The 24,716-nt window shown below is 39.4% G+C and overlaps 3 protein-coding genes across 6 annotated transcripts in view; 2 read left to right on the top strand and 1 right to left on the bottom strand.

Moving 5' to 3' along the window:
• Positions 1-8,094, top strand: part of camk1db (calcium/calmodulin-dependent protein kinase 1Db) — a 33,387-nt gene extending 25,293 nt beyond the window's left edge. The window contains exons 8-11 of the mRNA XM_042496170.2: positions 1,092-1,170; positions 3,037-3,124; positions 3,242-3,404; positions 5,189-8,094. Coding sequence (XP_042352104.1) covers positions 1,092-1,170; positions 3,037-3,124; positions 3,242-3,404; positions 5,189-5,343 — 485 coding nt within the window. The 3' untranslated portion in view covers positions 5,344-8,094. The remainder of the gene's footprint in view (positions 1-1,091; positions 1,171-3,036; positions 3,125-3,241; positions 3,405-5,188) is intronic.
• Positions 8,095-9,753: 1,659 nt separating this feature from the next.
• On the bottom strand, positions 9,754-14,308 carry ucmab (upper zone of growth plate and cartilage matrix associated b). Its single transcript, XM_088080400.1, has 4 exons — positions 13,976-14,308; positions 13,787-13,849; positions 13,599-13,694; positions 9,754-10,033 (listed from the first exon to the last, which is right to left on the bottom strand). The coding sequence occupies exons 1-4, from the start codon at positions 14,031-14,033 to the stop codon at positions 9,873-9,875; spliced, it is 378 nt and encodes a 125-aa protein (XP_087936526.1). The 5' UTR covers positions 14,034-14,308; the 3' UTR covers positions 9,754-9,872.
• Positions 14,309-16,264: 1,956 nt separating this feature from the next.
• LOC121949861 (cyclin-dependent kinase 17-like) overlaps positions 16,265-24,716 on the top strand; it is a 40,620-nt gene continuing 32,168 nt past the window's right edge. The window contains exon 1 of one of the 4 annotated variants that reach the window (XM_088080401.1): positions 16,265-16,604. The gene's annotated coding sequence lies outside the window, so the exon portion shown is untranslated. The remainder of the gene's footprint in view (positions 16,605-24,716) is intronic. The other 3 variants (XM_088080402.1, XM_042495669.2, XM_042495670.2) reach the window with 3 other exon arrangements.

Consider the following 24,716-nt stretch of genomic DNA (forward strand, 5'->3'; position numbering starts at 1 on the left):
TACATTCCTAAAAAATGCAGGTGGTTAAAGGTTCAGTATGTGACATTCAGAGCAGTAATATAGCTGCAAACCATGATTTGCTGTATAAACCTATAGTGGAATAATGGTGCCCTGACAATGAAGTCATGTTTCCCATGTGTGTTGTTATTAGAGCTTCTCTGTGGTTTGCTGTGTTTACCCGGCCCAGCCATGCTTGCATGTTAGTGCCTGTGTGTATCCTATTGGCTGGCAATTTTTTATGAACAAGCTCCATTTTATATGCCTTTTTATGCACTCTGGCATCTTATTTACCTTTTAAAAATGGTTTGTTTTCTTTTTACTTTCCAATTAACTACAAATTGTGATGTTAAAAACATCAGTGGTTGTTTGTAATTAGTAGTACTTATAGAAACATGATACAACTGCTATTATCAAAAATGTATTGACTAGTGTTGCAAAAATGGTTAAAGTTGAGATTTTGATTAATGATATATTATTTTTGAGACAGATGACAGATTATCAGATCTGTGGCCTTTTTTATTATTAGGCCTATTCCTAAAATATGTAAAACGCTCAGGGCTGAGGCATCAGATGGCCAAGCCTGGAAACATGCCTGCGTGCAGCCCTTGTATTGATATTACCTTAGTATTTTCTTAGGTTTAAATAGATCCTTGTCTGAGAAAATGTATCGAGGAGTCCTGGCAGGCTGCAAGTTATAGTGCATGCCACATAACTGCAATGTCCTGGGGTCAATTCAAGCCTGGAGACCTTTGTTGCGAATCATACCCCTCACTCTCTGACCCCCTGTTTACAGTCTGCCTCTTCACTGTCATCTCTCAAATAAAGGCAAAAAATGCCCCCAAAAAAATCTAAAAAAAAAAAGAAAGAAATTCTTCATCTTATGAATGTTTCACAGCTGTTGTTTCCAGGGTCCTCTTTAAAAACAAGCCTAATGGAACATTGGTATTTAATATGCGTGCTACCTCAGCTGCCTCGTTGTTTTCTTTATAATTACAACTTAATTACACAGTTCCATCCAGAACCCTTCACTGTTGAAGAATATACATGTTCTCATCTGGACATGTTCTTGACCTTGTTCATTCTCTCCGCAGCCAAAGACTTCATCAGCTGCCTAATGGAGAAGGACCCAGAGAAGAGATTCGAATGCGACCAGGCTCTTCAGCACCCTTGGTGAGAAACTTACCGCTGTCACACTGCACCACAAACAGACAATCACAGGGAGCCACACACATCTTGCTGTGATCAAACAGCAGTATGATGCAGATTGCCAGGCTTACGCATTTTCATGGAGAGCATGTCCTCCCACTGTCATCTGTCGCCATGGCTCCGAGCCGCGAACCCACCTCTGCTTGGCACCGCCAGTCCTCAGAGAGAAATCTGCTGAATAAATGGCTGCCAATTAGTGGCTGGCGTCCTGAAGGATCCTTGAAGAATGTGGAAGCTTTAATGAACAATTAGGATGTCTTCCCAGGCCTAAGCCAGTGCTAACGAGAGCGAGCCGGCGTGGGCTGCTGTCTCCGGCTGAGGTGGCCAATATGAATCGGCCTGTTAGCCATTAATGGGCCTTTTGGGTCCCGGGCAGGTGGTCCCGCAGATACAAATATGTGGTTTGTGACAGCGCTAACAGGTGTCATGACAGAGAGAAATGGCTTTCATTGACAAGGTTTCATACAGATATATTATGATGAATGTGACAGAAAGTGATGCATGTGTGTGAGCTCCTGCAGAAACATCGCCTCATCAGTCAAAGATGTTTTGCAGAATAAAAATAAATCATCCAAGCGCACAGGAAAACAGCATGAGGACAACTCCCAGATGTATTACAGATACTAATATAAACCATTCAGGGTAGAGCAGTGTGTGTGAATTGTAAAGATGTATAATCATAAGTAGATAATGGATTCCAAGATGGTGCCTATTTGTTTCAGTCTGGGATGTATTACGATACCTGGATACAGCATTGAAGGGGGGACCCTGTTCTTTTCTGTGAAAGTTGCTCAGTGGTGAATGAAGCCAAAAATGCTCAATTTCCATATTATAAAAGGAACCTGGATCCTCTGCATTTTGGGGCCCATAGAGCAAGAGCACTAGAGACTCCAAGCATGGCTGAGTGCAGCAGAGCGGCCTACATCCACTGGCGAAGTGGCTTTCAGTTCAGCACTCAGCTAACTTGAACTGGGATAAAGTTATTTAATTTTGCAGCTCTTCCAAACTTTACATTGGTTGTCATATCAAATTAATGAAATCTTGATATAAAAATGAGTCCTTTTGGGGGGGTTGGGAGGGGGGCGGGGGGACTCAAAAAAATGTATCCTATGATTCTCAGATGTCTCTTCCCCAATGTGAGTCCCCAGTCTATCCCAGACATTGCAGTACTGCTGTTTGGCCACGATGAAAATTGTCTTTAGTGCCCAGTGCGCTTCCTGATGGTTTTCAATGGAATTGCTTGCTGCCAAAAAGAGACTCAGGTACAGCACTGAGGGCGTGGCCTGGTTCATTCACAGAGAGTTGCTCAGTGGCGCATAAAGTCAAAATGATTTAACTGCTGCATATAAAATTAGTGGATGAATTGCACTGCTTCCAGTTTAGTGCTCCATACGCTTGAATAGGGATAAAATGATTCAATCTGGCAGCTGTTCTAGGCTTTCAAAATGTTATAGGAATGAATTGAGTCATTTTGCAGGGGGTTTCTTTCACCATGTAAGTCAATGGGGAAAAAGCCTTTTTGGCCTGCAGGTCATCACATGATGGTGTAATTATACTGTGCGGCCACTATGAAACTGGCTACAAAGCCTGGCTTCTTTGAGGTTTGCAAAAAAGTTTCTAGCCTGGTCTCATTTTTGAGTTAAATGTAGTCTGATATCATTTGAAAGCTGTTGTTTGCATTTGCCCTTAATTGATTAAGCAACAATCTATTTATCAAGTTTGCAATATTTAGCACAATGTCGCGAATGACCACCGGGGAAAATTGCAAGCAAGGCTGAACGGTGCATTTTTTATTGATATGATCTGAGAGAACTTGACTTTAATTTTCAGGATTGCGGGAGACACAGCTCTTTGCAAGAACATCCACGAATCGGTCAGCCGACAGATACGGAAAAACTTTGCCAAAAGCAAATGGAGGGTGAGCACACAAGACAAATAAAAACACAATATTATCCATCTTTTTCAATAGCAAAAACATACAGTGGCGTGCCTGTCGTTGGTATTAAATTTCTCTGTTTATACTCTCTCTTCACAGCAAGCCTTCAATGCGACGGCTGTGATCCGCCACATGAGGCGCCTGCAGCTGGGCACCAGCTTTGGCAGCAACATTCACAACAGCAACTCCGTGTCCAACCCTCAGAGCCGCGCGCCGGCCAAGAGCCAGTCTGTGGACTGCGCCCCACTCTCCCTGACGGACTGTGAGTGACACTTCAGATGTCTCTGCAGACACAAACATGTCCAACTTTAAGTGCCGCACTCAGCCGAGCTCTGTTGCCCTTTTTTATTGAGGCGATTGGAAATGATTTAGTTAAAAATAAAGCCTCAAGACCTTTTTAAACAAGCCAAAGTGATTTGACATGAGCCATGGGGTCACAGCATTTCTGTTGCCATTTAATTTATCAAATTTAATCTGTTACAGTAACACATCTTTGTCAGTTTCTTTAGCAGCCAGCAAACGTTTGTTGGTTGCAGTTTTTGAAATAGGCCGATGAAGATTTTCTGTTGTTCTTTGTTTAATAATTCTACATTAAATAACTGGATTTTGGACTCTTGGTTTAGAAGTCACACTCAGATTTGAGAAAATGTTAAATCAATAAGTAGACTTTACTATTTGCAGACTTAATGTGCCCATCAGCTTTTGTATATTGCTATAGTATATTGGGTTTTATATATTTTAATGGTGAAAGTCGGTGCCATATGCTGTGAATGAACAGGGGTGTTTGAGTAATTTATCTTAACTTAACTTCATGGTTTTTGTCAGCAAATAGTTTGCTCAGTTGTCATTAAAATAGCTCAGTATTATTCTATTTCCAAGGTCAAGAATGAAACTAAGAAAATTAAAGAAAAAGTGTGGTGCTTTGCTCTATTTTTCTCATATTCATTAAATCAATGAAAAGGCCATTCATTATTATGGTTCACAAGATTACATTTCTGCCAATGCGTTTTGCCTCTTTTGCCCTCTTTAATCAATCAAACGTGATTGGTAATGAATTTTAATACTACTTGGACTACAAATGAACACCAGAGTGCTTCCAATAGCATAACCTTTGCCTGAAGATATCTGTATATATAGTTTATAGAAAAAGTAAGTGAAATAGTTATGTAACTCATTTTTAGAAAGTGAGCATAGAGAGAGAAGTTCAAACCCTAGCTCCTTTCTCACCTTTGCACAGCTGGCCAATGACAGCATGAAGTGGGTGCAAATGTAATTAAATGTCTGCAGAGTGAGCGGGTCTCTGAAGCTATTTGACCATAACGAGCACTTTTAAAGCCGTATATGGGTGCCTTTAACTCGATACCATATGATATGATACGATACGATGTACTTTATTGTCCCCATAGGGAAATTTGTCTTGAATTTTTATTATGCACCTATAAATACATTCAAAGTCACAATAAAAAAAAAAAAACACATATGAAAGGACCAGCACTAGATGTACCAAATCAAGCAAATAGTCCAAATTGCACATACAAACTATTGCACATACATTGCACTGAACTCATATTGCACACACCCCGCTGCACATAACATTATTGCACAATCCCTCCAGTCTTAAGCAGCCTTGTTTAAAAGTTTGATGGAGGTAGGAACAAATCAGTTTTTAAAATGGTTGAGTTTGCAGTGGGGAAATTTGTATCATCTGGCAGAGGGCAAGAGTTAGACTGCAAGAACAGACTGCTCAGACATCGACTGGAGGGGCTGGTATTCACTTCTTCCCATCACCTTCATGGCGGTGTGTATGTAGATGAGCAAGCTTAGTTTTTAGATGTACAGTGACAACACATATCTGACTATGCTCTCTAGTATGGCCTGATAAAATAAAAACACATTGATGGTTGTGGTCTTTTCAGGACAATTTGTTGACAATAATCAAAGCACAGAACATTTCCAAACCTACCTTTGAACTCGAATTTTTCCTGCTTGTCAAATAAAACAAAGTTAACAACATGAAACTCTTTGCTGAAACTATGTTTTCCACAGGTCCCCCGATAGCACCTTTGCCCTCTGCTGTTAAAGTGTACAATCATGACTCTGAAGATGCCTCCTCTCCTACACGAGAGGAACCGTCTGTGGTGGCCGAGCCATCACGGCCCCGACCCTCCACTGTTACGGTCATCCACACTGGGACTAAATGACGCCAGGTTCCGCGGGAGGTAAGCTGGGAGACCACCGAGCTTTGAGACGGGATTCAACCATCCCAGGCCTCAACGCCGTCGCCCAGTTTTCCCATCCCGCATCCTCCCATCTGTTTCTGCTAACCACGGGAGGAATTTGAGGAGCGTTGGCTTAGCTCCATTTACCATGGCTCAGCATGGCACCCTGGCTGCTTCCCTCCCCACCGTCTTATCAGACCTGGAAGTACAGCAGGGATGATGCTCAGCAGAAGTTGTTGTTGTGGAAGCCATGTTAATGCTGGATCATGATTGAGTGGCAGATAAACAAGCAGCTGGGAAGTGCCACACAAAGGGAACTCTTTATTGAAGCTGCTATCAGTTTGGATTGCGAGCGTGTTGAGAGATGGACACTCCGTTTTATGCCTTGTGTAAATATCCTGCCTGGAACTGCTGAGTGGAGTCGTGTTTTACAAGTGAAATTTAAGCTTCAAGCTGTGGTAAAAAAAAATGTGACATCACCTGCACTCTGAACTTCTTCTTGTAGTTTCTTTAACAGCTCTTGTTAATTTGCTGTAGTATTTGCTACAATGGCTCCCAACAGTGTGACAGTATGTGTTATCTCTTTGTTTTAAAGTGTGTCGACAGGAAATACGAGCTGGACGGCGGGCTTCAATCATGGCTGTGATAGGTGAGAGAGCCAGTGCTTTGCACTAAGTGTATTGGATTATTTATTTTCTTACAATATATTCTGACTTTTGTAAGGGATGTGTAAATGTGTTGTTAGACTGGACTGAAGAGCTGTCTATTAAGTGATAAAATAGGGTATCTAATAGTTGTTACTTTGTAATTGCTGTTCATTTTTTTGACGTGACTGTGAAGTTCTCCTTGACCACAGGAGGGCAACAATGTGTTGTTGCTGTGTGACCAGTTCTCAGGGAAATGCTCCATCATGAAGCCAACAAAACCCCTCTCACTGCTGATGAGGACTCTGATAGGGCAATAGCTGAAAGGTAAAACCTCCAAACTGTGCATATTATTGTAATGTGCCACTGGGAAAGTTTGACGGATGCTTTCTTTCTTTAAATCCATCATTACTGACGGTATGAGTGTACTGTAACTCACACTGAATGGATTGTTTTTCCCTTAAAGGTCCAGAGTGTTGGATTTAGGGGGATATACTGGCAAAAATGGAATATAGTATAACACGTATGTTTTCTTTAGTGTAAAATCATCTGAAAATAAGAATTGTCATGTTTTTGTTACCTTAGAATGAGCTGTTTATATCTACATAGTGAGCAGGTCCTCCTACATGGAGTCTGTCATCTTGCACTGCCATTATTTCTACAGAAGCCCAGGACAGACTAACCAAACACTGGCTCTAGATAGGGCTCCATTCCAACACAGTCTTATCCCAACTTGTCAAATCCTGATGCTTTGTCTGTGGATCTACTTGTCAAAATATGCAGTAATTTTGGATGTTCAAGCTTGTTACATGCATTGTGTCTCTTCAAAATACACTTCTGTTATAATCATATAGTCTTTTAACAATTAACTTAGAAGGTAGGTAAAAAAAAAAAACCTTGTTTACTTCCTTAGGTTTGGGAAACAAAAACATGTGGTTTGGTTTACAAAAAAAAAAAACGTAACCATAAACGTCATGTAACGTCATATGATATACCTCACTATTGCTGCATGCTACACATACTAACACAATACGTTGTTATTAAAATTAAAATAGCGCCACTGACTTTTGGTTTCACGCAGAAAACAAACCGAGGGCTCCCAAGTGAAAGTCCCGAGGTTGTTTGACCCATACACCTCCATTCCCACCCTCCCTATGTTGACTTTCTTACTATTCATATTAAGGTAGTTAATGGTGGTGTCACATGCCAGATGTGTATCATTCCGATGTGAAGGGTGCCTCTGTGCATCGGTGTCTGACACTGGGGGTCCACTAACAAAGTGGTGGTACTTGACACTCTGGGAGTGAGAACGGGCTGGTCATTCATGTTTTCACGGCAGCCACAATAAGTAGCCCCTCCACAAGCAATGGAAGAAATGAAAAAAAAACATCACGTGAAATTGCTTTATTTGGTGTTTTTACCAGTTTTAATCACCTAGTACGTTTGTTTTGGAGAAGAAGGGACCTCAATGGATAATTCGGCTACCGATAAAAACCTCCTGGATAGTGAACACTGAAGGAATCCTTACCGGGAGAAGTTTGCACTGATTGCAATCTGCAATCCTCATATGCCCCTAAATCCCTCTAAATCTTACACACTGTTTTTTATAAACCTTGAATTATATTCGGATTAAAAGAAAGTGTTTATCAGTGAAGTGTGCATTCATGTCTCCAGTAAAAATGTAAAATGTATCTCAATACCTATTGCAGAATCAGTGAAATCAGTAGTGTACAGTTTCAGCAGTGGTAATATCATGCTCTGCTTCTGCTCATGAAGTGGCTGGTCTGAGAACAGCTGACTCACTCTGTGTTTAATCACTGTGCTTTCATACCAGCCTGTTGAATTTAGCAGAAAGACTCTTTCTCACTCTCTCTCCCGCTCGCTCTCCAAAGACTCTCACACAGAGAAGAGCACGGATCTGTCTTTGTATTTTCTCTGTGGTACCTCTATTTGATTTTGAACATGAATGGGGAATAAATGACACTCCACCAGAACATGCCCAGTATTGAGGGCTCTGCCATCTTGAATTATCTAGAAATGTTGTGGTGAATATTGAATATTTACTGTAAATACAAATCTAAACAACACAGTTAGCTTGGGTCTTGAGTGTTTATTTTGGTCTTCCCTTTCCCCCAACCATGGCTTTACAAAAAACATCAACAGAAAGCAAAAATATGAAGCATTTAAAGTCACTCAGTTTGCATGTATATAAAGTTGTTGCAGAAATGTGCTTCAGAGATTCATGTAACAAAAAGAGGCTTTTTTCAATTTTTTATTTTATTTTTTTACACAAGTTGTCACCTCTTGAAAGGAGGTAAATATCAGGTTAGTTACAGTTTGGACACATTTCTAAACATTAAGTGTTAGAAGATTTAACTAATCTCTTCACAAGTTAGTAAATGTAGAGTAAACACAGTGTGTATTTAAGTAAATACAGTTTATTCACATGTATTCTTCTTCTGGTGTATAGAATAAACTCATTGCACATCTTTTTAACCCAGGCCTCCTTAACAGCTTAAAAACATACTTAACAAAATTTAATCTTCTCAGCACTTAATGACTTTTCCTAACTCTATTTCAGGAGTTGGCCACAGGCTTCTGTTTGGAGTTTCAGAGACTCCAACTGCTAAATACAGTGGATTTTCATCTGTTTTCTATCTATGATTGGAGCTGACAGGATGTTTTTATGCAGCATTACTCCTCAATAGTCCTGGAAAAAGTGTTTTTGGATTTCTGTTTTGTAAAAGTGTGTTCTAATCAGGAACTTTTATGGGCTCTAATTCCTCCCAAACATTATTACCTTCCCTATCAAGGATAACATAAGTACATACAGTATCTTTGTCTGTGAATATCCTTTTAGGTTATTTTTGCTTTTTTTAAGCAAAACTGCCAATTATTAACTGGTTCCAATTTCTCTGTTGCAGTCATTATATATGTATTCATTATTATTCTTGGGGTTTTTTGTAATCATATTTTGAACACTGGGTGCTGGAAGGTGGTCTAGGTGGTAGGTGAGAGTGATGAGAAATGAAGATGAGCACAGAGTCTTGCTCGTGTCGCCATGCACAGTAATGTTTGTTGTATTCGTGGTAGTAGAATTAACATGCTTACAAGCTAGAAGATGTCTGTGTTGAGTTTACACATCCAGACTAGTTTCTCTTAGTCTAGCTATCACTTGGTGGCTTTCAGTGGCAACAGTCACCTCCTTCTGACATTATCTATTTTTCTTAGTCCACTATATTGTAGAGTTGACTATTTTTGGTTTTTGGCTGTTTAATTAAGTCAGTTTAGGTTTTGGGGAAATTGTGGCACATTTTGTAGACTAGACAAATAATATTAAAAAGCAAAATGCAGATTCATTGATAATGACATTGTTAGTTGCAGCCCTATATAAAATGGATATATATTTAATAACGTTTTATGCTTATTTCTGTACTGTGCCACCTCTATTAAATGTGTAAGCACAGTTTGTGACAAAGAGAGGCATTTAAACACCTTTCTTCATGCTGAGTTTAAACTCAGAATTTTCAAAGAAAGGTAAAGGTTTGGCGGGAAAAAAACCCACACAGCAGTGGGATTTGCCAGCTCCCAAACAATGAGGAGGAACAACACAAGGGTTAAAAACAAGCTGAATATCTCATTCTGTAGCTGATGTGTTTACTGTCAGTGTCAGAGGAGAAAAGCCTCATTGTGTAGAAGTTTCTTTAAAAGCTCACAGCACCACCTCTCCTTTCTTACTCTCCTCTGTCTCAGATGGACTGACGGTTGTACTCTTGAGGAGGATGCATCCCGTCGTAGTGAAACTCCCTCCACTGCTCGGTGCTCTCTCTGCTCCTCTCGTTTTGTTCTGGGAAGATCATGAGAATTTTAGTAGATGAATGAGTAGGTCGAGTGAATGAGCTCGTCGCTCTCATCTACATCAGATATACCATCATGCTCCTCTTCAGCGTAGCTCTCAAATTCGTTCCTCTTCTCCTCGTGAAACTCTCTCTTTCGTTCATCCGCAGCCAGAGTCAGCCTCTGCTCAACTGCAAGCACAGGAGGAGGAGGAGGATGAATTGACTGAGTGTAGAATGATAAAAATCTCAGATTCAGTTATTTATGGTCATATTTTTTTAATACATATTGATTCATTGTTGTTGTTATTAGCAGTATCACCTTTGAATTACCTGTATAAGTGACTTTACTTACATTGAAAACATCTAGATGTTCAAAAATTATGCTGATATAATATTTATAACAAATATATTGTGGAATTATTGGATTTTGGATTGGATTTATCATATTAACAAAAATTTACAATCAGAAAACTTTGTGTTCTCTAATAGGTTTTGCTTAATAGGCATCTAAACTGAACGAGCTGGTTGAGCAAGTTTAGAGAAAATGACTTACAATCACCTGACTTTTTTGGAGGGTTATTATTTATATCATCTAGCTCAGTAACTGGATAAAATTCTGTGTTAAGTACAACACAGAAAAAAGTACAACAATTTTCTCTGAATATGCTCTATCAAAGAGAGGACGATTAATATGACATAATCTGAAAATTAAACTGCATCATTTAAAGAGGAAGCACACTTTCACCTACAAGAATAGACACACACTCAACACAATGACGGTTAAACATCACAAAACTACAATCTCAAAAAATACCACAGAACTGAATCACTGTGTCTGAACAAAAGCTGCTTTTTGTGAACTTCATAAAGCTGTCATTGTGGTGAAGCTGTGATTCACAGAAGCTGCTTGTTGCCAAGGCCGACACTCATAAACACAAAAACCTGGACCCCTACGTGAGAGAAAGAAGTCTAGTGAGTAAAATCTCACCCTTCTTACCAGATCCAGAAATATACACGTGGGTAGAAAGCAAAATTAAACAATAAGTTTACAATTTTCAAGTCAATCTTAAAGGAATATTTTACTCACAAAATGAGAAAAAAATGAGAAAATTCTTATTGAATTAAAGTGGTCTCCATTTAACAACAGCAAAACCATATCAAAATAACCATTTAGAAACTCTCACAAAACTAATGATAATCCTAAATATAATCCAATTAATTCTAATCCAAGTCTCATTTATTTAGTTGCATGCTCAGTACTTCCCAAAAAGATGATATACAAACTTTCATTTGGGGGTGAAATATTCCTTTAATGCAAAAATCACAAGCATGTACAGTATGCACAAAGAAGTCATGGGTTCATCAGAAGCTATTATGAGACTTCATCAGTCTGTTAGTCAGTCAAGTGTGTATTTTCCAACATGACAGTCTCTTTCGTAGAGATGGATTCCATTTTGGATCCGTTTCCAAGTTGGTACTAATATAGACACAGAACAAGTGACCTGCGTGTTACCTCTGGCCAGCAGGACCGGGTATATGAAGAAGTCCAGCACATTAATCATCTGTCATGTTAGTGAAACTCACACACTGACTGCAGTAACATCAGAGAGCCATTAGCTAAGATAAGAAAGGTTTGGGATAGCCTCGCTAACCTTTCCAAAGTCCAGTCACAACCTTTGACCTTTTACCAGGATTCCCAGCACAAGTTTGTGCATGTAGGAGCCGAAACTCGTGCTGAGAATTCAAGCCACTAAGTTTCATATTACAAGATTTAATGTTTATCAGATTGGAAGATGAACTGCAGATCAGTATCCTGACTTGCAGATGAAAACATTTAAGGGCACCTTATTTTTAGTTTATCTCTCTCTGCACAGCAGCGTTATTCATCATTTTCTTGACCTGATACACCACAGCAGATCTTATTGCTCACCAGCTCCCGCAACAAGTCAAACACCAGCATTTAGACACTGATGTCTATATTTTGATGTCAATACTTTCAAATTCACTTTATCCACCTACTGAAACATGTAATACATTTATCAAATATTTTCCTTTGCAAATTTAATTTGCCTGCCAACGAGATGTTGTGCTTTTATGTCATTATGCAGCAGGAGAGGCTCTTCAAAGTGAGCACAATTTATCTGTCTCACTTTTTAAACTTGGTTTTTCTCTGACCCCTTTCTGCCTGTGTGTCGGCACATTCCACATTCAACTCCCAACCAGCCGCTCACCCACTCACTCTCAGTCCATCTCGGTCTTTTCACTGTGTTTACTGCTTTGTGTTCACTTTATCCCTGCTTTTAACTGCACAAAGTGTCTTTTTGTTGTTGTTACACACACACAGACCCACGACATGTTACACAACTCAAGCTCAGAGCAGCAGTGTGTGCTCTCACCTTCCTGTTGGCAGAACTGTACATAACCAGTGCTGGTAAATCACTTGAGAATGTCAAACAGTGTACAGTATGTGAATTTTCTCAACGCTTGTTACTATTCGCTGAGTTTCTTGTGAGGTGTGTGTGTGTGTGTGTGTGTGTGTGTGTGTGTGTGTGATCTCCATGCTGCCCTGTGGCTCCTGCTGCAGCCTCCAGCAGAGGAGGCAGAGCTGCTTGTGTGATCAGACAGGTCTGAGGTGGTTTCTGGTCAGTCAGGGTTCACAGAACAGTTAGCAGCTGCTGGCAGTCATACAAACACTCAGGCTGTCAATAACGCGCTCTCACTGTTTATTCAAACTGCATTTAAAAAAAAAAATCTAGTTTCAGGAATTATTGTGTTTGTCTATATACACAAAAAAAATACACAAAAATTACTCTTTACTCTACTTTGATAGAATAATTTTGATACTGTCTTCCACCTTTACTGCAGTTATCTATAGCAGCCTGTCCATATCTACATTGAGAATCAAGAAATAAATCATCTGGGTTCTTTTTTCAACATAGTGCTGTCTCTTCTTTGATAGCTAATTATAATTTAGAATGTGATAAATGATATTCATGTCAATCAACATGTTATTTTGCATAATTTATTTATTTATTTTGTCATTTATTTGTGGGGTTTTTCTCTTTTAGGTGAGATTTTAGGTAAGCCCGTCTTTGGTCTTCCTCACCTGCACACAAATTTTTATTTCCATTTGTTTTTCAAAGCACTGATCAAATAAACAACTTGAAGAAGTAGGTTTCATTCCGACATTGAGGGTGACACATATTAAATGGGGGATCCGAGGGTCTTTTGCAAGAACATTTCAAACACCAAACACTTAATTTCCTGCATGTTGGTGAGTTTTTGTGCACAACTTTATGATGTAAATGTCTTACATTTTGTCAATGTTTGTCATTTTGCTTAAAAGTTCTCTGCAACTTTTATATTCATATAGGACAAGATAAATGCACATGTTCTTAATACTGAGGGGCACATGTCCCCTGCGTCCTTCTTCAGAATTATATTTCACTAATAAATAAATAAAGTGAGTGCAAGTAATGAACAGTGTAACAGCAGGATAACTCTGAAAATGAGAAAAACTGATTTTTAAGGATAAATAGTTTTATAATAAATTGTTAATATTTTCACCAATTTGGTTGCAACATAATGAGGTCAGTCAATGCGTAACAGTGAAGAAGTTAGTGTGAGTGTACCTCTGCCGCCAAAATGTCCTGCATAATTAGACCCAGGTGCCAACAATGACCACAAACACACACCACCTCAGCTGACCTGACCTGACTTCAAACTGTCACAAACAAACCCAGAGTGAACTCACCGTTAATCTCATCCTGGGATTTTGCGCCTCGTCTGTTGCGTCTTCTGAAGAAGTTTAAGGCATCTGCCTCCTTCAGGAAGATCTTCCTCTGTGGACCTGCAGTGGGGAGCAGGAGGAGGTTCAGCTCACAACATTAAGTGATAAAAAGAGGGGATGTGAAGGTACAGCTGATGCAGCTCTGTCCTCACCTTGAGGATTTTTAGCTCTGCCTGAGCTGCTGGGCACAGCTGCCGAGTCGGCCTCTGGAGACACTGGGTCAGAGGACAAAACATGAATTAGGCTTCCGGTGCTTACCTTTGCATGAATAATAAAGAACACAAACAACACTTTTTTCCCTTCAAAGACTCCTGATGTATATTCTCCTCCATTAGACTCACAGGAAAGTGCCAGGAGCACACCGAGGAGAGCCAGGATGGTTGCATACGTCCAGGACATCTTCAGCTTTGTGTTTGAATGTGTTCAGAGATATGAGTAATGTGGACGACCAGGAGGGAGAGGTGAGTATGTGAAAGGTAGGGTGGGAGCCTGAAGGAATATTGACTGCTTGTCAGAGGAAAGGGGGGAGTGACAGTTCAGATCTCATAAGAGGCTGAATCCCACAAACAGCAGAGAGGGTTTCTAAGTGACAGGAAGGTGCTTATGATTCCATTTTGACTTGATATTGTGGTCCTTTCACCCTTTGAAACCTGAATCAATACAACTTTTCTTGAGCTGTGTTTAGACACCTTTCACAAGCCATTTGATCCTTGAAACCTGAGCAATTGGTTTGATTTCTTTCGCAAACATGGAGAAAAAAGGCAACGGCTAACCAAGCAAGAAATGTCCCACAAACTGTAAAAAAACGTAGTGAAAGGTGACAAGAAAATGACCAGTGTATTAGATTTAAAAGGGAAGGGGAGAATTGTAAGTAAATTATCCAAAAAATGAAAAATGTCCTGAAAACTATATTTATAATTATAACAATTTTATAATTAAAATTTTGTTATGGAAAAAAAAAACCATTTTCATCAGTACTTTTTCTAGTACATTCTCATGTTGTTGTTGTTGTTATGTTGTTTTTTTAATTCAGTGTTTTGGCCACATCTTGTTTAGATACTCATTACCTTTTTCCCCATGCTTTTGAAAGAAAGCAAATCAATTTACTCACGTTTTAAAGAATTACCTACTTGAGGGCCTGGCTCAGCCATAGAAGGGAAAACTTAAAGAGTAAATATGCACCACCTGCTTGGTTAATACCCACATAGGTTGGTAGACAGCAAAAACACAGATGTTGCTTAAAAACTGTGACAAAAAAATAAATAAATAAAGCAAACTCTGTTTTTTTTCCTTTCCAAATGTCTCCTTTGCAGATGCAGCTGAAAGAGGCCCCTCAACAAGGCCGCTCTCTCTCCGCTTCCTGCATAAAGTGCTGCAGGCCGTAAAGTATGCAGGCCTCTGTTTGCTAGGGTTTTTTTTTCTTCTTCCCCACCTGAATTCTGGCTGTGCCCCAGAAAAGTCTGAATGTTTAAATTGTTTTGTGGGGCAATTCAGGGAGGAGGGATTGTTGCTCAGGGAAGAGAGAGGAAGTCGGAGGGAGGGTTTCAGAATATATGTTGTAAGTTTGTTTCAGGTGAATGATGAGGACATGTAGGTGGAAGGAAAACCATTCTAATTTGTACCATTTGGATAGCTTACAAGAAATGGATTAGTACACTGAAGTCAACTGAAAGTGTTTGTCTGTGTGTTAATTAACAGGTTAACCCTTTGAAACCTGGATCAACATCAGTTTAACTGCTGCATTCAGACACACATTACAAGATGTTTAAACCAAGGTTTCTTTCGAAAACATGGGTTAAAAGGCAGTAAGCAACTTGGCAAGAAATATCCCACAGACTGCAAGAAACTGGTATAAGGAAAAAAGAAAAGACCTGAAAACCATTTCTTAAAGAGAACATTTAAAAAAATTGGAAAAATGCCCTCAAAACTATTTTCATAAGATTATAATTATATATTTTAAATCATATTACAAGAAAAACCCACTTGAACTGGAGCTAGAATAGTGACAGTAAGTTATGGAATTGAAACCAAATTTGGCTTTGAATTTGGGTAATTTTCCTATTAAAAACACAGGCATCAAAAAAATATTTCATGAAATATATTATATTTTTTGCACTCTGATGTTTGTTTCAATTACAATCTCCTGATTTTTTTTTAAAAAATCACGTCACTATTGATGACCTGCAGGCCGAAAGAGATACTCCCTGCCTTGTATGCAGATTAAATACCCCTTCCCTCAAGCAATCCCTACCCATGTAAAAAAAAAGTCACAGAAAGTAAAATAAAGAATGGGAAAAAAAACTTTGTGTGACTGAAAAAAGTGTGACATAAAAAGGGAAAAAAGTGTCAGTAATTTTCTGGCAAGATATCTGTACTTTTACTTACATATTGCCTGTAGGTACTTCATTCACCACTGTGATGATGTCTTTGTATGGTGTATATTTTTATTAAAAAAGAAAAGAAAAGAAAAGAAAAGAAAAGAAAAGAAAAGAAAAGAAAAGAAAAGTATGAATGCAGCATTTCCTCCACTAGGGCCCGCTGTGGTGCCGCGCTGACAGAGTCCCTGCAGTTCCTAGTCCCGACAGATGGGTGTCGCTGTTTCGCCGCTGACACGTTGATGACACAGCTGTGTGGCGGCAGCAGGCAGCGTCAGCAGGCAGAGGACACGCTCAGATCAACCAGTAATCACCACCGTCTCTCACACTGCCATGGTCGAAAACCCAACAACAGTGCTTCCTATTTTTTACCGAGAGTGAAACTTTAAAGCCCATTACAAACATGTTGCTGGACGCTACAACCCTGCGGATATAAGCGACAGTGAAGAGCAGAAGTACCACAACACCGAAACCACAAAGAAGAAGAAGAAGCTGTTTTTTCGTTTTTTTTACGCTCGGAGGGAAAGACGGCATCCGGCCTGAGAAGAAGCTCCGAGGTCGGGGACTCCGGTCGGAGCAACGCTCATCGTTTCTGGTGAGTCACACACGTTTTCGGTGTAGTTTCTGTGAAATTACCAAATGTTGAACCACGGCGGTGACACACATTCACACCGCACTGCTTTGACACCAAACGGGCTTGACAATGTTTACTTCACAGCCCTCAGTGCAGCCGTTTGTTGTGTGTGAGCTGTTTGTCCCATTCACCGGTGAATGGCCGCGTTTAACTAAAACAAACTGCGAGCTGAGCTACATGCAGCATAAATGAAACTAAGTTCAGAGTTGCTAATGCTTCACCGTGTCTGCCCTTAAACATGTGTGTGTTGTTAAACGCACATTAGCACAAGCAGTTGGCTGGTTTAGTTGTCACTAAATTGTACGAGGTTTGCTTGTAAGAGGGAGGAGGGCTCTGCTAGCTGCTCTGCGTGTATCGTCTTGTATACTTGCCACCAAAACATTCACTGACCCACATTTTAAAGATGTCTCTCTGGTCCATTTTTTCTCAAACTACTTGGAAAGCACCGTGAAAACTGCACCAGCCTTTGAGCTCAAACACACACACAGTCATCAGCTCGAAGGGACTGTTCTTTATTTATCACAGGGGGGGCTTCCTTTTTTTATTGAGCTTCCCAGAGTGACTGGTGGAAAATGTCAACCATACATTAATTATATTAGACTTTTAAAATTTATCCTGATGTTTGAAAGTTAAAAGTTGAAAATGAAATCCTGGACTTAAAAAAGCACCTCAGGCTTTCACACTTGTCTTCCCCATGCGAACAGTCTTAATTTTGACCAAATTTTTAATGAGACATAGAATAAAGTGATTTGGACGAAAGATCACAAATTTAAACTCAAGAATTCTCCAGTGCTTATAAACACATTTGACATGCATCCCCTTTATGCACCACCCTATCATAAATAGCAAACAGTCTCTAAGCTCTCTCAGCTGTTTATGGGAAGGCCAGGAGGTAAAGACAGGAGCCTGCATGGATCTCTGTTTGAGAATGCTTTTTCTAGGAATCTTGCCCACAAGAGCAAGCTTTCAATGAATTCCTGCACTTATGGAGTTAACCTGTGTGGTTGTGTACTGTATGTGTGTGGGTGAGAGATGAATGTGCAGTTAGCAGGATGTCCAAAAGGAAGACATCATTGTTCTGGAGAAGGGGAGGGATGCTCATGGCAAAGTGATGAGGAAGTTCATTTGGTGTGAAAACACCCAGGAGCCTACGTGGTTACGTATTTATTGCCACATTTATTGTACTTGTGTTGTTAACTGCCTTATACTAAGTCCACTGACTTGGGGCAAATAAGGGAAATGTAATGTTTATGTAACTATGTTCCACTATTATGCATAGAAAACCCTCCATATGTGTAGAACAGAAACTTTAATAACTATGTTTGTAAGTTTTTAGTTAGGGCTGTACCACATTGGAATAAATTACATTGCAATTATTCTTAGATATCGCAATTGTGACGTGAGATTTTTTTGTGGCAATGGTAATTTATTGCGTCATACTGTTGATAATTAGATTTTTGCTTGAGTCTGTACCAAACAAGCATGTCCCTTATATCTGGAGTATGATTTGTAGGCAGGGGTATCTCTGTAGCACCACAGTGCATGATTTATAATGTTGTAAAACATTTTACCTGGATATTACACTTGGCCAAATTTCAGTTTTGACAATATTTCGATTAATTATGCAGCTCAGAAAACAAAAATGTCATTAACTTAAGGGCTGCAACTAATGATTTTTTTTCACTATCAGTTAATTCGGTATTTAGCTTCTCAATTTATTGATTAATTATATATATCAACAGTCCAAAATCCAAAATATTCCATTTACAATCACAGAGGAGTTAGAAAACCAGCATATGTTCACATCTGAGAAGTTAGAATCTGGGGATTTTTGGGACTTTAACTTAAAAACATTACCATTATCAAATTAGTTCCTGATTAATTTTCTGCTGATTGACTATTTGATTTAGCAACTAATAGTAACATAAGATCATATCATAGAAAGCAAATGTTATTACTTATATAGGACCCAATGATGTCACTTGATGATACTTACTTCGATAGTTTCTTACTTTCGATATCATGTCTTGAAAAATATTGAAATGATATATGATTTTCAATACCACAGAGAAAACTTTGACATTTACAGCATGACATTTAATATTTTTTTTTACTGTAAAATAAATAAAATGAGGCTATGAAATCACAAAAATGACATTTATTTTCTTGGTAAGTAGAGAAGAGCAGAATGACTTCAGTAAACATTAACAATAAGAGAGCAAGAAAACTCAGCTGGAATCGATGTATACCACTTCATACTTTGGAAAATGAGTATTGAAACTGTTTCAAATATTCAGAGTTGGTATGTGTTGACAGTTAATATTTTTGACACTATTATGGCTGGGTTTTGCTTTCTGATATTCAAACTGATACCAAAACAATACCATATTTTGAGGAAAGTCTGTTTTTCTACAGAGCTATATTTCTCCTTTCTGAACTTCTCAAATGTTAAATTTTGTTTAGCTTCTGACCAAGAATCAAGAACCACAAACTCTCTGATTTAAATAAAAAAAAAGGTAAAGAAACAAGCATTCAGTGAACATTTTTGACAGTTTTTCATACTGTCCTAGAGAAACATTTTGTTCAGTACCAAAAAAAAAGTACTGAGGTTCAGCCGTACCTGTCAGTCTTAACAGTTTACATGGTTTTGCTGAATGAAAAAGCTGGTGAAGCACTTTCTCTCATTTCCTATGAGCAGGTTTCAGTTTGATAGTTGCAAGCTGCAGAGCTTCCTTGAAAGACGTATGTCATTCAGAAGCTTCAGGAGGTGTGTCATTTTTTGGGCTCAAAATACTTGGTGTTGAGCCCGCTACCTGCAGGAGGGCAGGGGGCAGTTGGGGCACAGTGTACCCGTGTGTGTTGGTTTGACGTGGTGTCGTTCCCTTGGTGAGGGCCTTGGGGATGGTTGTGGCAGGGTAACCTGACCCGCTGTGAAACAGCTGTAGCCACGCGGTGCTGATCCCTCGAGTCCCAGTGCAGATCAGATGATGGTCCAGTATGTGTATGGGTGTGTGTGAGTATGTGTGTGTACCGGAGCATACACATGAATGTGATGTGTTTTTGCCAGAGATTTATTCTCTACTGTTGAACGTGCAGTGATACGCAGAATGACTTCAAACCAAACTTCATAGACCTTTTGGCTGATTTTAGTTCTGGTTTTGGGTATACAAGTGTTGAGTCTCTCTGAGTGTGTGTTTGTGAGCTCATGTTTAAGCGGCAGGCCAAGACAGCTGGCTGAAGGTTAATGTGTCACCGTTCTCTGGGGAGCAGCTGCTATGTCACAGGCACCACTCCTGTCTATAGATAGCCAAGAATACAAACTCTTCCTCTTTTCTTTGCTGCATTAACACAAGAACTCTGGCACTGGCATGCAGCTCCGGCCTCTCACATGCAGTTGCCCCCACATGACAAATGCTGCTGCTTGCAAGTCTGGCCGCCTCCACTCCCTGATTCTCTATCTCAGTCTGAGTCTTGGAAGTGTCTGGTGGTAGGGAGGACCCTGCGGCAACCTCTGAGCCAGCTGGCTGAGAACCTGTTTGATCGAGTTATACTGTAATACCTTACGCCGCATATCTGGGTCGTCATCTGAAGTATTAATGTCTGAAACAGGTGAGGGACAAATATTGCCGTTTTTCCCGTCACTCTTGGCAGGATTTGCAGGAGCTGTCTCAACACTTGTCTGGTCTTTATTTGGAAGCGCATGCATGCGCACGCACGCAGGCACGCACACACGCACGCACGCACACACACACACACACACACACACACACACACACTTTATCCAAACCAACGTTATTACAGCCAGCAGAGCTTCACATATTTGAGATGTGCTGAGGTGTTCATAATTAAGTTCTCACTGGTTTAATAAAAGACCATGTTAAATCCATGGGTTTGGTTATTTAATTAGCTGAATTTAGAAACCCCCAGGCCCACTCTACCTTGGCTCAGTAGGTTTCTAATCAGGGATTGAGAAAGTAGACCAATGTTCAGCGGCTAAAAATAAGTCCCTTCTTAATAAAATTATCAATTTTCCATTTAATCCAAAGCTTAGTGAGTTTCTCACAACTTAGAAGTGGGACAGAAAAAGAAGCATGATGAACAAGCCGTGCCACAATATTTTCTTTTTATCAACGCTTTGAAACCTGAGCAAATCTGTCTGATTTGTTTTACAAAAACATGGGAAGAGGGCAATGAGCAATGAAAGAATAAATGACCCAAAAATTGGTTGGAAATTAGTACAAGACTACAAGAAAATTACCTGAAAAACAGTAAAAAAAAACAAGACTTGGAAAAGTTGCTTAAGAATTCTAATGATTCTGCAACACTTTTTAAAATATGTAGTTATAATGAATATAAATATAGGCTTTCCCCTAGCTTTTTTTTTTAACTTACATTTTCCCTAGCTTTTTTTTTTAAAAAACCAAACTTGCAGTATGTGGAACATTTCTTACCAAGTTGCTCATTGCCTTTTTTTCATGTTTTTGAAAAAAATGGCACCAGCTTGCTCAGAGTTTAAAGGTTTTATATACTTGTAAAAGGAGTCTGAAAGCAGCTCAAGAAAAACGATGTCACTCCATCTTTCAAAAGGTGAAAGGTGCACTTTGCGGTATTGTCGGTTATTGTCTGTAAACACGCTAGCCAGTGGAAGTAAAAGCCAACCCCAGGATCACTCTCATTTGGCCTCACTATATTTATGTTTTTTCTGTGTGGTGTCTCTCGATGCCTGCTGCCTACAGTTTGCCACCTGGTCGTTGCCTTTTTAAAGCTCTGACCTCACCTGAGCACTGTTGGGTATGTGCCCAAAAGCATCCAGAACACAGAAAGTAAGAAGAAAATAAGAAAAGTAAGGGCAGAGGGCACAGACTCTACAGAAAAATACACGAACGACGATGACAGAAAACGTGTTATTGTGCTCTTGTCTTTTAAATTAGTGTCCCTCTGTATCATTCTCTGTCCTTTCTCTAAACTCAGAGGTTTTTGTTGGTCCCTGAGCACAATGCAGGCGGAGCTCTCTATGAGTTCTTTTTTTCCTCAGCAGTAGTTTGTGAATTGTGGGGAGGATAATTGATCTGTTGATCCATACAGAGCCGATCAGATAAGATTGAGGGATGAGAAGAGCAGCTGCTGCAAGTGAAAGCAAAATTTTAGACCCAGCAGAATCAACGGTTAAGTTTCACTTTCAATGCACGCTGCGTTCTGCTGCTCCAGTATGCTCTGCACTCTGAAACTGTGTTGTGATAACTGACCAAAAAGCAAATGTTTTCCAACAGCACCCCTAATGAACAATCCAGCTCAGAAAATGGAAAATACCTTTGTGGCAGTGGATGTTTTAATTGTGGTGGGCTGCCTCAAATAAATGAATGTATTTTTTTTAAATCTCTTCTGACATTTTACAAGATAAAACTGATTAGAGTCGAAACAATTATTTGGCAGGAGATGTATCCACCTATTTTGATAATCATGTAATTATTTCTGAAGTTTTTCAACCAAACACATTAAGCATTCTCTGGTAACAGCTCCCCAAATGTGGGGATTTGCTGCTTTTCTTTATCATGTCTGAGAGACGACTGAGTGTCATTAGATGTTTGACTGTTGGTTGGCTATTTGAAGACCACACTTTAGACTCCAAATGAATGCTTGAGAAAATAATGGGCAGTTTAATGGATAATGAAAATATTTGGTAGTTGCAGCCCTTTAAATGCTTAACTAAAAATAACTGTGTTTCATGCAGCTCTAACACAGACAGAAAAAAGTTTATGAACAAGATACCAGCTTATCTTTCTGCAGAGTGTCCCTCGAGTGCAACACACAACTGTACTTAGCGTGCAGGCTGTCTGAAAATGCTATAAAGGCTGCTGAGAGCTGTTTGTGTTTGCAGTATCATATGGAAACTGATATTCTGATAACCCCCGTCCTGCCGTCTGCCCTTACTTAGATAGCAGCCTGGCCTGTTGTTCCCTTTTAACAGCCATGAAAGGATATCAGGACCTGCTGGGGCTGCTGCTGGTGTGACGATGAGCGCAGACGAGCAGGGAGGGGGAGGCTAATTGTCGCTCTCTCTGATGCTAATGCTCTGCTCACAAACGGACGCCAGGTGACTTGACTCAGGCTCAGATCAGATGAGTCCGCGCCTGGGCGATTATCTCCTGATGAGCCAAACAGAAGCCTGTGATTATCATTCTGCCTTTCACCAAGAATAAATGAAGAGTATCAACATATCTAAGCAAATGTGAGGAGAAACTAAAACCTTACATATTATACCTGTAAAACTTTCACAGTCCAGAATAAAGTGTTTTTTATTTAAGGCCACAGAACTTTGTCTGTCTCTCAAAAAAAAGGGGGAAAAAATGTATTATATTGGAGTGACACAAGTCTGCCGCCTGCCAGATGAAATCAGGCCCTATCTGTTGATCTCAGCTGGGTCCACAAGGCTTATCTGTCACAATTCATGTGGGCCTTTAATCCCATTCATAAACTATGCTATCATGTGAAGTGTAAGTGGTACTTTAGATGTATCATTTTTCATATGAATGGAGTGTTTAAATTAAAAGTCATGGTTTAGTCATGCATGATGTATTTATAAAGGGAAATTAATCTAAATTAGTTTTACTTGGGTATACTTAGGTGTTACTTGGTGAAATTGTGTATTCAAAGTAGAGCCCACGTTGTGTAAATATGTGAGCTGACCTAATATGGAAAAAGGATGTGCGGGATCAGCAGACTAGTCGATTAAAAGTTGGTTAAATTTTATATTAGTTGGTTAAACATATTTAAATTATTGTTTTATTATTGAGCACATTTCAATTACATATTCAAATATATTCTAATGACAGATATTTATCCTTTTTTAACGTATGATAGGCTCTTTGCCAAGTGATTGCGTTACCTGATGAAAATGCTGTTAACAAGGCACACTTCCTAAAGATTTATTTTCCTTAATAATATTGTTTCTGATAAATGTTTTTTTATTAAATTTTAACAGTGTAAGTTGTTGTCATGTTTTGTATAATTATGTGCAGTATCATAGCACACGGTGACACACATTTTAGCCGCATTAAACCCTCCCTCTAGTTTCTAGCTGCAAAGTTACACAAAGCTGTGACTATCCTAGAGGTCACAATAGGTCATTTTATGTAGTGATGTCTGATTTTAAGAAATGGTCTCACGACATTGAAATGGCAACTATGGTGACTGAGATCATCACACATGAATAAATTTGGGCTTGTTGAATCAAAAAGAGTCTCAGCTTTCCAGTCTTACCCAATTTATGCAATTCCAAGACTGCTCCAGTCAGGGTGTAGCGCCAAATTCTGGGCCCCATGCATAAGTCATTTTGCTTTCTTTCCTTTTCTTTTCTGTTGTATTTCTTTTCATTTTTGGGACCCTGATTTCTCCTTTTTGGGTGGAAAGACATGGAGGTGCATGTTTTTGCTCCAGCAGCTGAACAAGTGTCACTCGACCCTAGCTGCATTTAGAGACAGTACCCATTGCAGGGGCGGACTAAACCATTTGCACGTTTAAGGGGTGAGAGGGGCCTCAGACAGCTTCCACTATTTTTTATTCAAAGTTCAGGCCTTCAATCGATTCATTTAGCCAATTTCAATTTAGTTTGCACAGATTACTTAGCAATAAAAAGGTAAATCAAAACAATAATTTTCACTCAAGGCTTTCTGAGTCCCCCCTCCGCTTTTTAGGCCCTATAATTGATGCCGTAAAAACTGCATGATTAAGACATTTTTCACCCTATAAATTGTGCTCAATTTTTGTATTTTTTTCCAAGTTAAACTTCCATTTAAACGCCAGGGAGTTTGTTCATTAGTCGTTCTGAACGTCCCTAATCTAGAATATTGATAATAATAGTAAAAGTGACTGTTATTTCTACATACATGGCCTTCACAACACAGATTCAGAATTTGTTGGCTGCTAATCAGTAAAATCTGTTCTTGGAGTCTGCAAAACTATATTATAGCTCAATAAACTATTAAACTGCAGCAACAAACCTGCAATATTGAACTTGTTCACGTGCTGTCTGACTGCAGGCAGTATCGGGCCACAGGGGAAGCTTAGAGAGGA

The sequence above is a fragment of the Plectropomus leopardus genome, chromosome 7 (genome assembly GCF_026936395.1).
Source record: "Plectropomus leopardus strain MGB_pleo_1.0 chromosome 7, ASM2693639v1, whole genome shotgun sequence".
Taxonomy (NCBI): domain Eukaryota; kingdom Metazoa; phylum Chordata; class Actinopteri; order Perciformes; family Serranidae; genus Plectropomus; species Plectropomus leopardus.